Source organism: Neofelis nebulosa, chromosome 1 (genome assembly GCF_028018385.1).
Source record: "Neofelis nebulosa isolate mNeoNeb1 chromosome 1, mNeoNeb1.pri, whole genome shotgun sequence".
NCBI classification, from domain to species: domain Eukaryota; kingdom Metazoa; phylum Chordata; class Mammalia; order Carnivora; family Felidae; genus Neofelis; species Neofelis nebulosa.
The window spans coordinates 132,148,052-132,164,776 of NC_080782.1; the positions used below are offsets into that span (position 1 = coordinate 132,148,052).

A 16,725-nucleotide genomic window follows, 5' to 3' on the forward strand; every position below is an offset into this window, starting at 1 on the left:
TAATACCAAGTTCTTGGAAAAAACAAGGGATGGTCAAAAAGTTAATAATCCCCCTGTCAAAACCAGTATACTATCAACTACTAACAAACTTTGTCAGTCTGGTTTGTATTCTCACTTTTCTTAACATATTGAGGACTTCATCTGTTCTTAAAAGTTTTACACACACATACACAAACTCATGAACCTGGTATGTATCTTAAGAGACCAAGAAGCAAGATGTTACAGATAATTTAACAAAGTGTGATTCTGATTTCTCAAAAGAGAAGCAGAATACTGAGACTAATGAATATTCTAAGGCTATGTTAAAGAAATAGAGAACAAAGCCTGACATTTGGGTAGAAGACAGACTATGTAGAGTCTTTAGTGTTAAACTAAGTCTACTTCGCACTTCTCAAATCTAAAAACATACTCAATCCTGTTCCCCCAATATTGCTTTTTCTCCTGTCTTCTTAATTTCAGAGAATAGGAGACACTGAATTTCTCAAGCTTGAAATCTTTAGGTGATTCTTTAAGTCTACATTACTTTTCATGTGGAAACCTTAGGAATGTCTCTCTAATGTTTTCGATATTCTCCATCCCTGAACATTATTTAAGTTCATCTTCTTGTGGTAGAGGATTTGCATTTTTGAAAATATCTACCTGCCTCTGTAGTTGGGTCATCATTTAGCTTAGACTACTTAACACAGATTTGTCACTCTGCCCCCATTCCCTCCTTTCCTCTAGTTTATTCACTAGACAAAATACCTAATATTTATTTACTGAGTATATCCTGTATGCTAGGAATGGTTTTAAATATTTACATATATTTACCAAACATCAAAGACACCAAAACAGAAACAAGAAACATGTAGCAAAAAATAAATAAATAAAATAAATAAATAATAAACAAACAAATAAATAAAACAAAACAAAAACCAAACCATCACAATGAACTTACTCAGAAACAAAGTGACTGCAAAGACGTTGTAACAATAAAAAGAAGTTATAGTAAATTAACAAAGAAACATTCAGAAAATTCCCAAAAGCTCTCAGATAGCAAATGAGTGACAGCAAATATTAAGTTGAGAAAAACAGTTGAGAAGTAGAATAAAAATTCAGAGGTAGAAACTGAGGGGAGAAAAGAAAGAAAATTAAGAGCATAATCTAGATGAACCAATAATTACATTAATAGGATTTCCAACAAGAAGGAACAGAGAAAACAGACAAAAGAAATTAAAAGGCGGAGAAAATTAAGAAAATATCACCAACTAAGGCACTTGAGATACTAGATTGATAGTTTCACCAAGTACCCAACACAAAACCCATACGATAGGACATCATGATATAAGTTCAGCACAATGCTAAAAAAAAAAAAAAAAAAGGAAAATCTCAAAGATAAAAAACAACTCACAGATAAAAAACAGAAAATCAGACTGGCACTTGACTTCTAAATAACATCATTATGAGAAGACAATGGTTTAAGATTTTCAAGCTTTGAAAAAAAAAAAAAATGTCCAGCTCAAGATACCATACATAGCTAAACTATCACCTAACTACAAAGGCAAACAGACATTTTCAAAAATGCAAATGCTTCACAAGGGGATGAACTACAAAAGAAAAAACATGGGAACCAGTGAGACAGGTGATCCAACACAGAGATGATGGTGGAGAACAAATACATGTCAGCATTTGTGTGCCCACCCTGGAAAAGAGTCTAGACTACAGCCAAGGATGAACTGCTCTAGAAAAGATGTTCCTAGGAAAAAAAATCAGACTGAATTTGGGAACAGATAAGTAGGAAACTAACCAATGATAATAAAAACAAAATTATTAGTTTCAAGAAAAACAAAGAATTAGAAAAGAAAGGCAATGTAATCATATATTAGAGGACTCAACTGTGGACAATTTTATACAGTCATAGTAATATCAAAAATGAAAACTGATACACCAAAATTTATATAACAAGAAGACTAAGGTATAAGGAGGGAGCTTAGCTTGGTCCTTAACTTCCATTGTTAAAAGTCAGTAAATAATTATCCTCAAAGAGAAAAAAAACCCAATGAATAGCAGTTTAAACATGTTATTTAGAAACATGGAGGTAAATATGAAAATAGCTAAAATGACTAAAAGCACTTATCTCTGGGGAGCAGGAGTTGGAAGTACGTAGAAGGAAGTAGACATCTATTAGTTTCTGTGTAACACTATTTGACTTCTTAAACTTTTCACATTGATCACCTTTATAAAAACTAAAAAAAAATTTTTTTTTAAAAGAGAAAGGGAAAGGACTTTATCAAAAAAGAGTTAAAGACAAGCACACATTGGAAGAAAATATTTACCAACCATATATCTGGTAAGGGGACAGTATCTAGAACATAAAAAGAACTCTCACAACTCAACAATAAAAACACAGACAAAGGATATGAACAGACATTTCTCTAAAGATAGACAAATGGTCATTAAGACCATGAAAAGATGCTTAACATAATCTGGCATCTGGGAAATATAAATGTAAATCTCAGTGAAATACACTTAACCCCAGCAGAATGGCTGTAACGAAAAAGAAAATCAGTAACAAGCATTGCAAGAATGTGCAAAAATTAGAACTCATACATTGTTGGTACGAATGTAAAATGGTGCAGCTGTCTGGAAAATAGTTGGGCAGCTGCTCAAAAAGTTGAACATAAAGTTATCACATTTTCTAGCAATTCCATGCTTAGGTATATATCCAAGAGAAATGAAAACATACCCTTATGTAAAAACTTACACATGAACGATTATAGTACCATTATTCACAATAGTCAAAAAAGTAGAAACAAGTCAATTTTCTATCAATTCATGAATAGGCAAATAATCCATACCGTTATAGCATGAATTGTGCTTCCCCCAAAGGACATGTTGAAGTCCTAGTCCCTAGTACTTGTAAATGTGACTTTATTTGGAAATAGGGTCATTAAAGATATCATTAAGATGAGGTCATTAAAGTGGACTCCACTTTAATGGATACAATATAACTGGTATCCTTAAGAGGAAAATGCCATGTGAACACAGAGACACACACAGACTGCCATATGAAGATGGAGACAAACATTAGAGTGAGGAAAGAGCAAGCCAACAAGCCAACGAGCATCAAAGATTGACAGCCACCATCAGAAGCTGGGGAGACTCTACCCAGTTTCAGAGGGAGCATGGCTCTCCTGGCACTTTCATTTCTTTACATTCTCATTTTCATTTCATTTCATTTCTAGCCTCCAGAACTATGAGACAATACACTTCTGTTGCCTTAAGCCACCTAGCCATAGGAAACTAAAACAGATTTTAATACTGGGAAATCAGGTACCACTATAACAAGTACCTAAAAATATGGAAGTGGCTTTGAAATCGAGATGTGTAGAGTCTGAAAGAATTTTGAAGTTGTGACAGTAAAAGCTGAGACTGCCTTGAAAAGACTGTTTGTAGAAATATGGACTTTAAAGGTAATCGAGTATCATAGAAACCTAGGCAGTTTAATATTACAAGAGTGGTGGAAGAAAAGTTGCATGGGATTGAGGGAAATGTAAAGTTAAGTAAATTTTACATGCTGTTTAGGGAAAAAAGAAAGTAATGTCATTAATAAAAAAGCCAGTGTCCCTAATTTAAGAACTAGTATACACAAAAATAAATTCAAAATAGATTCAAGACTTAAATGTTAGATATGAAACCATAAAAATCCTATTTGACATTGTCCATTGCAACTTCAAACTAGGTAGGTCTATTGAGGCAAGGGAAACAAAAGCAAAAATAAACTATTGGGACTACATCAAAATAAAAGGCTTCTGCACAGCAAAGGAAGTCATCCACAAAACTAAAAGGCAACCTCCAGGATGGGAGAAGATATTTGCAAATGACATATCTGATAAAGGGTTAATATCTAAAACATACAAAGAACTTTATAAAACTCAATACTCAAAAGATGAATAATCCAATTAAAAAGGGGGAGAAGACATAAATAGACATTTCCAAAAGACATACAGATCACTAACAGACAAATGAAGGCGCTTAACGTCACTCATCATCAGGGAAATACAAATCAAAACCACAACAAGATATGCCCTCACACTTATCAGAATGGCTAAACTCAAAAACACAAGAAATAACAGGTATTGGCGAGGATGTGGTGAAAGGGGAACCCTCTTGCAGTGTTGTGGGAATGCAAACCAGTGCAACTACTCTTGAGAACTTTATGGAGGTTTCTCAGAAAGTTAAAAATAGAACTGCCCTATGATCCAGCAATTGCACTACTAGGTATTTACTCAAAGAATATGAAAATACTAATTTAAAGGGTTATATGCATCCTGATGTTTATAGTAGCAATATTTACAATAGCAAAATTATGGAAACAGTTCAAGTGTTCATCAAGTGATGAATGGATAAAGAAGATGTGGTAAATATATATACAAAATGTAATACTACTCAGCCATCAAAAAGAATGAAATTTTACCATCTGCAATGACATGGATGGAACTTGAGAGTATTATGCTAAGTGAAATAAGTCAGTCAGAGAAAGACAAATACCATATGATTTCACTCATGGGTGGAATTTAAGAAACAAAATAAATGAGCAAAGGGAAAAAAGAAACAGAGAGAAGCAAACCAAGAAACAGACCCTAAACTATACAGGACAAACTGATGGTTACCAGTGGGGAGGTGGTGGTGCAGGGGGATGGACTATGTAGGTGAGGGGGATTCAGGAGGGCACTTATGATGAGCACCAGGTATTGTAATACCTGTATTACAGGTATTACCTGTATAACTGTATACCTAATATTATATTGTATGTTAACTGGACTTTAAATGAAAACTTAAAGGAACTAGTGTAAGGAAAAGAAAAAAATGTCATCAATACTCCCATTCCCCAGCTGATATTCCAAAGGGAACCAGTTCCTGTCACCGCACTTGCTTGCACCCCGCAAATGCCCAACGCTGTGCTTCTGTGGATCGATCACTCCGGTGCTGCAGGGCCCCTCCCACAGGAGACCACCAAAGGCAAAGCTAGCTAAGCCTACCCCTCCCACCCCTGTGCACCTTGCGGATCCACCCCGGCTAAAACGCCCTTGGCCAGATACCATCGAAGCAGCACCACAAGCCTGGCAGTGCGCAAGAAGCCCAGACAGGGGCCACACCACTCCACAGTGAGTCCTGCCTCTGGGAGAGGGGAAGATAAGGTACACACAAGTCTGACTGTGGCCCCAGCGGTGGGCTGGGGCAGACATCGGGTCTGACTGCAGCCCTGCCCACCAACACAAGTTACTCCGGAGAGCACAGAAGTGCCCTGAAGTTTGGAGCTACGACAGGGACTACCCAAAATGATGAAACGGAAGAATTCTCCTCAAAAGAAACTCCAGGAAGTAGCGACAACTAACGAATTGATCAAAAAAGATTTAAGCAATATAACGGAACAAGAATTTAGAATAACAGTAATAAAATTAATCACTGGGCTTGAAAAAGGCATAGAGGACAGCAGAGAATCTATTGCCTCAGAGATCAAGGGACTAACAAATAGTCATGAGGAGGTAAAAAATGCTATAAATGAGGTGCAAAACAAAATGGAGGCAGCCATAGCACGGATTGAAGAGGCAGAGGAGAGAATAGGTGAATTAGAAGATAAAATTATAGAAAAAGAGGAGGCTGAGAAAAAGAGAGATTAAAAAAATCCAGAAGTATGAGGGGAGAATTAGAGAACTAAGTGATGCAATCAAATGGAACAATATCCATACCATAGGAATTCCAGAAGAAGAAGAGAGAGAGAAAGGGGCTGAAGCTGTACTTGAACAAATCATAGCTGAGAACTTCCTTGACCTGGGGAAGGAAAAAGGCATTGAAATCCAAGAGGCACAGAGAACTCCCTCCAGATGTAATTTTAAACGATCTTCTGCACAACCTATCATAGTGAAACTGACAAAATACAAGGATAAACAGAAAATTCTGAAAGCAGCTAGGGTTGAACATGCTCTAACTTACAAAGGTAGACACATAAGAATAGTAGCAGAACTATGTAGTGAAACTTGGCAGGTCAGAAAGGAATGGCAGGAAATCTTCAATGTGATGAACAGAAAAAATATGCAGTCAACATTCCTTTATCCAGCAAGTCTGTCATTCAGAATAGAAGGAGAGATAAAGGTTTTCCCAAACAACAAAAACTGAAGGAATTCATCATCACTAAACCAGCCCTACAAGAGATCCTAAGGGGGATTCTGCGAGTGAAATGTTGCAAGGACCACACAGTACCAGAGACATCACTACAAGCATGAAACCTACAGACATCACAATGATTCTAAACCCCGTATTTTTCAATAATAACACTGAATGTAAATGGACTAAATGCTCCAACCAAAAGACATAGGGTATCAGAATGGGAAAAAAAAAAAAAAAAAAAAAAAAAAAAAAAAAACCAAGACCCATCTATTTGCTGTCTACAAGAGACTAATTTGAGACCTGAGGTCACCTTCAGATTGAAAGTGAGGGGATGTAGAACTATCTATCATGCTATTGGAAGTCAAAAGAAAGCTGGAGTAGCCATACTTATATCAGACAAACTCGACTTTAAGTTAAAGGCTGAAACAAGAGATGAAGAAGGGCTTTATATAACAATCACAGGGTCTATCCATCAGGAACAGCTAACAATTATAAATGCCTATGTGCTGAATACGGGACACCCCAAATATATAAAACGATTAATCACAAACATAAGCAACCTTATTGATAAGAATGTGGTCACTGCAGGGGACTTTAATACCCCACTTACAACAATGGATACAACATCTAGACACAAGATCAATAAAGAAACAAGGGTCCTGAATGATACATTGGATCAGATGGACTTGACAGATACATTTAGAACTCTGCATCCAAAAGCAACAGAATATACTTTCTTCTCAAGTGCACATTGAACATTCTCCAAGATAGATCACATACTGGGTCACAAAACAGCCCTTCATAAGTTTACAAGAATTGAGATCATACCATGCACACTTTCAGACCACAGTGCCATGAAGCTTGAAATCAACCACAGGAAAAAAACTGGAAACCTCCAAAAGCATGGAGGTTAAAGAACACCCTACTAAAGAAGGAATGGGTCAACCAGGAAATTAGACAAGAAATTTAAAAATATATGGAAACAAATGAAAATGAAAATACAACAATCCAAATGCTTTGGGATGCAGGTAAGGCAATCCTGAAAGGAAAATACATTGCAATCCAGGCCTATCTCAAGAAACAAGAAAAATACCAAATGCAAAATCTAACAGCGCACCTAAAGGAAATAGAAGCAGAACAGCAAAGACGCCCCAAACCCAGCAGAAGAAGAGAAATAATAAAGATCAGAGCAGAAATAAACGGTATGGAATCTAAAAAAACTGTAGAGCAGATCAATGAAACCAAGAGTTGGTTTTTTGAAAAAATAAACAAAATTAATAAAACTCTAGCCAGGTTTCTCAAAAAGAAAAAAGGAGATGACCCAAATAGATAAAATCATGAATGAAAATGGAATTATTACAACCAGTCCCTCAGAAATACAAGCAATTATCAAGGAATACTATGAAAAATTATATGCCAACAAACTGGACAACCTGGAAGAAATGGGACAAATTCCTAAGCACCCACCCACTTCCAAAACTCAAACAGGAAGAAATAGAAAACTTGAACAGACCCATAACCAGTGAAGAAATTGAACCACTTATCAAAAATCTCCCAACAAATAGTCCAGGACCAGATGGCTTCCCTGGGGAATTCTACCAGACATTTAGAGCAGAAATAATACCTATACTTCCCAAGCTGTTCCAAAAAATAGAAAGGGAAGGAAAACTTCCAGACTCATTCTATGAAGCCACCATTACTTTGATTCCAAACCAGACAGAGACCCAGCAAAAAAAGAAAGCTACAGGCCAATATCCCTGATGAATGTGGATGCAAAAATTCTCAATAAGATACTAGCAAATAGAATTCAACAGCATAAAAAAAGAATTATTCACCATGATCCAGTGGGATTCATTCCTGGGCTGCAGGGATGGTTCAATATTTGCAAATCAATCAATGTGATACATCACATTAATAAAAGAAAAGAACCATATGATCCTGTCAATTGATGGAGAAAAAGCATTTGACAAAATTCAGCATCCTTTCTGAATAAAAACCCTCGAGAAAGTCAGAACAGAAGGAACATATTTAAACATCATAAAAGCCATTTATGAAAAGCCTATAGCTAATATCATCCTCAGTGGGGAAAAACAGAGCTTTCCCCCTGAGATCAGGAAGAGGACAGGGATGTCCACTCTCACCGCTGTTGTTTAACATAGTGTTGAAGTGCTAGCATCAGCAATCAGACAACAAAAGGAAATCAAAGGCATCAAAATTGGCAAAGATGAAGTCAAGCTTTCAGTTTTTGCAGATGACAGGCAGATGACATGATAGTATACATAGAAAACCCAAAAGACTCCACCAAAAGTCTGCTAGAACTGATAATGAATTCAGCAAGATCACAGGATACAAAATTAATGTACAGAAATCAGTTGCATTTTTATACACTAATAATGAAGCAACAGAAAGACAAATAAAGAAACTGATCCCATTCACAATTGCACCAAGAAGCATAAAATACCTAGGGATAAATCTAACCAAAGATGTAAAAGACCTGTATGCTGAAAACTATAGAAAGCTGATGAAGGAAACTGAAGAAGATATAAAGAAATGGAAAGACATTCCCTGCTCATGGATTGGAAGAATAAATATTGTCAAAATGTCAATACTACCCAAAGCTATCTACACATTCAATGCAATCCCAATCAAAATTGCACCAGCATTCTTCTCGAAGCTAGAACAAGCAATCCTAAAATTTGTATGGAACCACAAAAGGCCTCGAATAGCCAAAGTAAATACTGAAGAAGAAGACCAAAGCAGGAGGCATCACAATCCCACACTTTAGCCTCTACTACAAAGCTGTAATCATCAAGACAGCATGGTACTGGCACAAAAACAGACATACAGACCAATGGAATAAATAAAGACTACAGAATTGGACCCACAAACGTATGGCCAACTAATCTTTGACAAAGCAGGAAAGAACATCCAATGGAAAAAAGACAGTCTCTTTAACAAATGGTGCTGGGAGAACTGGACAGCAACATGCAGAAGAATGAAACTAGACCACTTTCTTACACCATTCACAAAAATAAACTCAAAATGGATGAAGGACCTGAATGTGAGACAGGAAACCATCAAAACTCTAGAGGAGAAAGCAGGAGAAAACATCCTTGACCTCAGCCGTAGCAATTTCTTACTCGACACATCTCCAAAGGCAAGGGAATTAAAAGCAAAAATGAACTATTGGGACCTCATGAAGATAAAAAGCTTCTGCACTGCAGAGGAAACCATCAACAAAACTAAAAGGCAACCGACAGAATGGGAAAAGATATTTGCAAATGACATATCGGACAAAGGGCTAGTTTCCAAAATCTATTAAGAACTCACCAAACTCCACACCTGAAAAACAAATAATCCAGTGAAGAAACGGGTAGAAGACATGAATAGACACTTCTCTAAGGAAGACATCTAGATGTCCAACAGGCACATGAAAAGATGCTCAACGTCACTCATCAGGGAAATACAAATCAAAACCACACTGAGATATTACCTCATGCCAGTCAGAGTGGCTAAAATGAACAAATCAGGAGACTATAGATGCTGGAGAGGATGTGGAGAAACGGGAACCCTCTTGCCCTGTTGGTGGGAATGCAAACTGGTGCAAGACTCTGGAAAACAGTGTGGAGGTTCTTCAAAAAATTAAGAATACATCTACCTTATGACCCAGCAATAGCACTGCTAGGAATTTACCCAAGGGATACAGGAGTACTGATGCATAGAGGCACTTGTACCCCAATGTTTATAGCAGCACTTTCAACAATAGCCAAATTATGGAAAGAGCCTAAATGTCCATCAACTGATGAATGGATAAAGAAATTGTGGTTTATAAACACAATGGAATACTACCTGGCAATAACAAAGAATGAAATATGGCCTTTTGCAGCAACATGGATGGAACTGGAGAGTGTTATGCTAAGTGAAATCAGTCATACAGAGAAAGACAGATACCATATATTTTCACTCTTATGTGGATCCTAAAAACTAAGAATAAACAGAGGGTTGATGGGGGGTGGGAGGGAAGGAAAAGTGGGTGTTAGGCATTGAGGAGGGCACCCGTTGGGATGAACACTGGGTGTTGTATGGAATCCAATTTGACAATAAATTTCATATTAAAAATTTTTTTTATTAAAAGGAAGAAAACTAAGTTACAGATTATGTTCTCTTCCTCATTTGCTTATATTAGATAATTTAGGTAGCATACATGGAAAGTGGATTTTTTTTACAGGCAGATCAGTTGGAATAGGACATTGACATTTTAAGCTTGGACAAGTTAGTCAGCCTTTGTCTCAATTTTCTTATAATGGATTAATATTAAGAGTATATGGGAAATTTTCAGAACCAGGTTTCCCTTAAAATTTTTTTAATGTTTGTTTTTGAGAGACAAAGACAGAGGATCCAGAGTGGGCTCGGTGCTGACAGCAGAGAGCCCCATGCAGGGCTTGAATTCCCGAACGAAGAAATAATGACCTGAGCCAAAGTCAAATGCCTAACCGAATGAGCCACCCAGGCACCCCTGGGTTTCTCTTTAGATCATTACTTACCTGTCCTTTATACGTCTGGGTTATATGTTCCTGAGGGACAGCCACAGCACTGGGTACCTCCAACACTGTATATTAATCAAATGCTTACTTGCTGTGATCCCATACTTCCTCAAAGACTTCTTGGTCACTTTTGTATTCTTCACACTTACCATGAGTACCTTCTATACATGGTAGATCTTCCCAAAAGTGTTTTTGGAATGAATCCTATTTAATTTATTTTGTATTAAAGTTTTTCAAGCAACTTCCCACTTCAATAACTTTCCATATAGTACTTCCTCTTTCTGGAATATTCTTTTCTCTTTTCACCTATGAATTTTTTTTCCCTCCTAGCAAATTTCTAATCAAACTTCAGGACTCAACTTATACTTCTATGAGATGTATTTTTTTGTATTAAAGATTAATAATTAATCTTTGAATAATTCTTTAAAATTGTTTCTATTGGTGCTGTGACATATACTAAAATGTAGTAGGAACACCAAATTCACTAAAACATGAGGCACCGCTTGTTTGTTCCTTATTGTTGACGCTGACCAACCATTAGCAGTGCTTTTCCTCACTACACCTTTCCAGGCTTATACTGCAGCAACAGTGACAGGCCCCCAACAGGTCACGCTCTAATTTAAGGTTAGGAATGGCTAGTCTTGAGAAGTGTGTCCCAGCCAGGAACCTTTATCATTTTAATGAGAAATGAATCTGAGACCAGGTCTTCAGCGAAGTGCCTGGTGGGCCCATCACTTCCCAAGCTCATTCAGAGCACTCAGGTCTCACAGGACTCTGCTGTCTCCTCAGGTGTTAATTTTTGACAAGTGATTCTGAGGGTCCTCGGTTCTTTGGTTCCCAGACTTCAGTGTACTTTCCGGTTATCTGACGGTACTTTTCATCTCATCGGATGGTTGTGGCGCAGGAGTGCATTTGGCGTTTCGTCCACCTTTCAAGGATGTAAAAGTGGTCCCTCACACAAACGTTCAGTGTGGGGATGAAACAGGGGCAGAACTCAAGTGCAGCCTTGCATGGCTTAGAAACACATACTTTGGCACCCCAGAAAAAGAGGGAGGAAGCACTGGTATTGCCCTCCCTCCGCACCAGCACAAAACCTCGACGGCCCTTCGGAGTTGGTCACCGGGCTCCACAGCAGCAACGTTCACATCCTCCGTGAAGGATCCTAAACCCATATCTACTGAAGTTACAGACAAGCTTCGCAAGGCCGCCGCTTTCCCTTCCCGTCGCTATCGTACCCATGCCCTCCCCGTACCCTGTCACCTTGGCCGCCTGACCCATGGCTCTCCGCGCCGCGGCGGCTACTTCTTCAGTGGTCGAGTCGCCCCGCCTCTCGACAACCAATCACTGTTTGGCGTGGACTATCCAACTACCTGAAGTCACGTTCCTATCGTGCCGCAACCAATCACTGCGCAGAATCCCCTTAGTAACCCGCCCCCACAGAGGACCCTGGAAGACAGTTTGCTAAACTCCCGCAGTCTGGTAAAACCGCGAGAAAGTGCCGAGCTCAATTACTGGAGAGAGGAGAACGGAAATTACCTGGACGCCATGTTAGTTAGGGGCAGAGTCACTTCCGGTCTCGCAGAGTGTCTGTTAGGTCTCGTGGATGGTTTGTGCACCGATACGTTATACCTGTTGTTTGGGGGTTGGAGTTATCTATTAAAGAACACTTATGTTAACGTTTCCTAGTTGCGAAAGTGTGCGTAAATAAGGGCCAAACCCTACTACAGCGGCTGTTGATTCAAATGCTGATGCCCCAAAGCGCTTGTCTAAAATTAATTCCCCATAAAGGTGAGATAGAGTTACTTAATCAAGACCATACGGCTAGTAAATAGAGGTCTGGATACCAAACCCTATGTTGCACCTGAAAATCCAGTCTTACCCTCGACACATTCTGCTTGGCTTACTCTACTCCTTGGTTTTGCTGGTCAAGAGGTCGGAAATGTTATTTAAGTACATTTTAACTTAGGACCTTGCAAGCTTCAAGAAAAATCTAAACCTTTCCCCCACTGCATAATCGCTGTTTCCCTTCCCTACCTCACAGCCTTTCAGGTTAACGTTTAGTTAAAACCGACTTTTTATTAGGAAAGAAAGATTTGAAGCAGTGGATCTTAAAGACCTTTTTCCTTCTCTGTGATATATGTCATTTTATTTTTTTATTTTATTTTATTTTAATTTTTTTTAACGTTTTTATTTATTTTTGAGACAGAGAGAGACAGAGCATGAATGAGGGAGGGGCAGAGAGAGAGGGAGACACAGAATTGGAAGCAGGCTCCAGGCTCTGAGCCATCAGCCCAGAGCCCGACGCGGGGCTCGAACTCACGGACCGTGAGATCGTGACCTGAGCTGAAGTCGGATGCTTAACCGACTGAGCCACCCAGGCGCCCCGATATACGTCATTTTAAAGAATACTGCAAGTCATCATGAGACTAGCAAGATAATAGTTGATTTTTTAAAATTATAATTCCTTAGATCTGCAGATGAGTGTTTAACATAACCAAGCAATTAAACCAAATATACTGGAAACAGGAAAAATAGCCAGGAAACAATAGATGATCTAATGACACTACATGATTCTGCCTTCTGATTTGTAAAGAATGATTGAAACATGCTTTTCTTTATTTCCAGTTTAGAATCATAGCACAGTTTCCTGAAAATTCGTAATTTATTGTTATAATTTCTGGCTAACTAGGGTCCTGTATTCAGTTAAGCAAACCCCCTCACCTGCCAATACTTGAAAATACAGTTCCCATAGTGCCCTAATCGGTTCAGTACTGAAGCTTCTCTTAGATAAATCTGTATGGTTTGTTCAGCTGTTCCATAAATGAGGTGACTATATTGGTTATTCTAGGAGTATGAGTTTGGTAACATCTCAAAGTATGGGACCCAGAACTGAACAAGAAATTCCAACTTGTTCCTCACATAAGTTCATGCAGTTATACAGTAGGCAGAATGAAGGACTCCAAAAGGTGTACTGTTTAAATCCTAGGAACGTTTGAAGATGTTACCTTATATGACAAAAGGTACTTTACAGATGTGATTAAATTAAGGCTTTTGAAATGGGAAAATTATCCTGGATTGTCTGGTGGGCCCAATGTAATCACAAGGATCCTCAGAAGTGGAAAAAGGAAGGAGAGACAGGGAGAGGTTTGAAGATACTCTGCTGTTGGCTCTGAAGATAGAAGAAAAGGCCTCAAGCCAAGAAATGCCGGTACCCTCTAGAAGGTAAGGAAAGGGAACTATTCTTCTCTAGAGACTCTAGAAGGAATGCAGCCCTGCTAACACCATGATTTTAGCCCAGTGAAACCCAGATTTGTGACTTCTGGAATGCTACCTGTTTGTGGTCCCTTCCATCTTCAAAGCCAACAGGAGAGAATCTTCAATCTTTGACTGTCACCTCTATTTCCATCATCATATCTCCTCTCTTTCCTGTGTCTCTTTTTCACTTATAAAGGTCCCTGTGATTATACTGGGCCCACCTGGACAATCCAGGCAATCTCTTCTACTGCAAGATCCTTAATTTAATGACATTTGGAAATCCCTTTTACCATGTAAAGTAACATATTCATAGGCTCCAGAGATTAGGGCAAGGACATCTTCTGCCTACCACACCCAGTTGGGGTAAAGCTAGTTAATAAGGTTGAAATGGAAGGAAATGAAGAAGTAGCCATGGGCCTGATTGCATAAGAACCTAATGTGTCAAGGCCAATATTTCAGATTTAATTCTGTGATGAAATGCCTTGCCAGCAGGAGAATGACATCATGATTGATATTTTATAAAAATTTCTTTGTGTGCTGAATGGCAAACTACTACAGAGGAAGCAGAGAGGCTAGCTAGGAGGCTCTCAATGTACTCCAGGCAAGATATGATAATGGCTTGGATTAGGGTGATGTAGTAGAAGAGGTGAGGAGTGATTAGATGTATGATATATACTGCAAATATGAGAAAGAAGAGTTAAGGATGATTTCAAGGCTTTTGACTTGAGCAATTTGATGAATGGTATTATAGTAGATGTAGAATGCTGCCAAGAGGAGTTTTGTGTGTTTGTTTACTGTGCAAAGAGTAAAAATATAATTTTGAAGTGCCTGACAGACATCCATATTAAGATAGTGAGTAGGCAGTAATATATACTATAGACCAATCTGGAATTAAGTGGTAAGGTAGGTCAGGAGATACATACTGGAGAATCATTATTCTGTATATGGTAAAATCTGAGTGAAAGATGACCATATTTATTATCCAAACCAGTATATATCTCTTTATAACTTTCTACTTTGACAATTTCAGTCTTACAGGAAAGTTTCAAGAATAACAGGATTTGCATGTCTCACTTGGATTCCCCAAATGTTCACATTTTACTACAAATGGTGTTATCCTTTTCTAGGTCTCTATATATGAACATTTTTCTTCATTTCTTTACTGTTTGAAACCGAGCTGCAGACATGATAGCCCTATACGCCTAAATACTTCAGTGTTTTTTTATTTCTACAAAAAGGTCAGTCTCTTACATCAGTGGGTCTCAAAGCATGATTCCAGGGCCAGCAGCAAATACATCACTTAGAAACCTGAATTATAAGACCCCATCCCATATCAACTAATTTTGATAATTTTGCTGTGGTTATGTGAGGAAATTAACATAACTTTCTTTTTTTTAATTTTTTTTTAATTAAAAAAAAATTTTTTTTAACGTTTATTTATTTTTGAGACAGAGAGAGACACAGCATGAACGGGGGAGGGGCCGAGAGAGAGGGAGACACAGAATCGGAAGCTGGCTCCAGGCTCTGAGCCATCAGCCCAGAGCCCGATGCGGGGCTCGAACTCGCAGACCGCAAGATCATGACCTGAGCTGAAGTCGGACGCTTAACCAACTGAGCCACCCAGGCGCCCCATAACTTTCAAAATTACTATCCAATTTATAGGCATTACTTAGATTTTGCCAATTGCCCCAATAATGTTGTTGATAGCAAAAGTAGCAAATGGGACAGGTGCAATTCGAAGGATCTACTATCAGTAATTTTTATTGGTAGTGGACAAAGCAATACAAACTGGTAAAGTATAATCACATAAGTAGTCCTGGAGCTATAGTTAATTTTTCTTAATAACGATATGTAGAAATTAAATATTAGCTAGAGAAGAAGGCTAAGAACGGAACCCATTGAGAAGTCTGGAACTGGAGGCTTACTGTGAAGGAGAAATAGCATCCAGAGAACGAAGAGAAGACTAGGAGAGTGAAATCTATACCTGAAAAGAGGAAATGGTCAACAGTAGCAAATGATACCAAGAGGTCTAGTATGATGAGAATTGTAAATGCCAACAGAATTTTATAAGTGGGACTTCCTTAGTGACATTGCAAGAGGGAAATGGGTTTAAAAAAAATATGAGAGGGTGGACACAGAATAAATAAAACTTTTAAAAGGCAGCAAAGATTTGAAGGGGTATGTCAAATTAAGAAAGGTATTGTTCCTTTAAGGTGGGGCATCTTACATTATGTTGATTACTTCTGGGAAAAAGTTTTTGTAGAGTCCTGGGAAGATTACAAACTACTGATGCCTGGGTCCCAACCTGGGAGTCTGATTTAATTGATCTGGAGTGAGGCCAGATTCAAGAGGATTTTTCAAAAGTTCCTCAAGTGATTTTTAACATGTTGTGCAAACCACTGCTAGAGGGATAAAAAAACTGACGCAAGGAGGGCTTACTTACTGGAGCCAAGACTTTCTGTGGCTGAGAAATTACGTGGTACAGTGTCTCATACAGCAAACATGCTTGGATTATCAAATCTTTTCAGTTACAGTACCTAATTTTTCCTACAAGTGCCCATAAAGCAAGGGAAGAAGGGCGTATACAGTAACTCCACTCCCCAAGACACACTAAAAGAAGAAAGAAAAATGACCTCGATGTGGTTCCCTAGGGCCTCCGAACAGGAACCTCCCTTCCGCCGGGTCTAGTCGGGCGGTTCTTGCAGGCTCCCGCGCGCTCGCTGCACCCCACAGCTCAGGTCGCCAGTGCGCACGCGCCGGACCTGCTCGGGAGCCT

The 16,725-nt window shown here is 38.5% G+C and overlaps 1 protein-coding gene across 1 annotated transcript in view; it reads right to left on the reverse strand.

Annotated features, from left to right (window-relative positions):
- LYRM7 (LYR motif containing 7) overlaps positions 1 to 11,919 on the reverse strand; it is a 33,901-nt gene extending 21,982 nt beyond the window's left edge. The window contains exon 1 of the mRNA XM_058717318.1: positions 11,798 to 11,919. Coding sequence (XP_058573301.1) covers positions 11,798 to 11,866 — 69 coding nt within the window. The 5' untranslated portion in view covers positions 11,867 to 11,919. The remainder of the gene's footprint in view (positions 1 to 11,797) is intronic.
- Between the last annotated feature and the right edge of the window lie 4,806 nt (positions 11,920 to 16,725).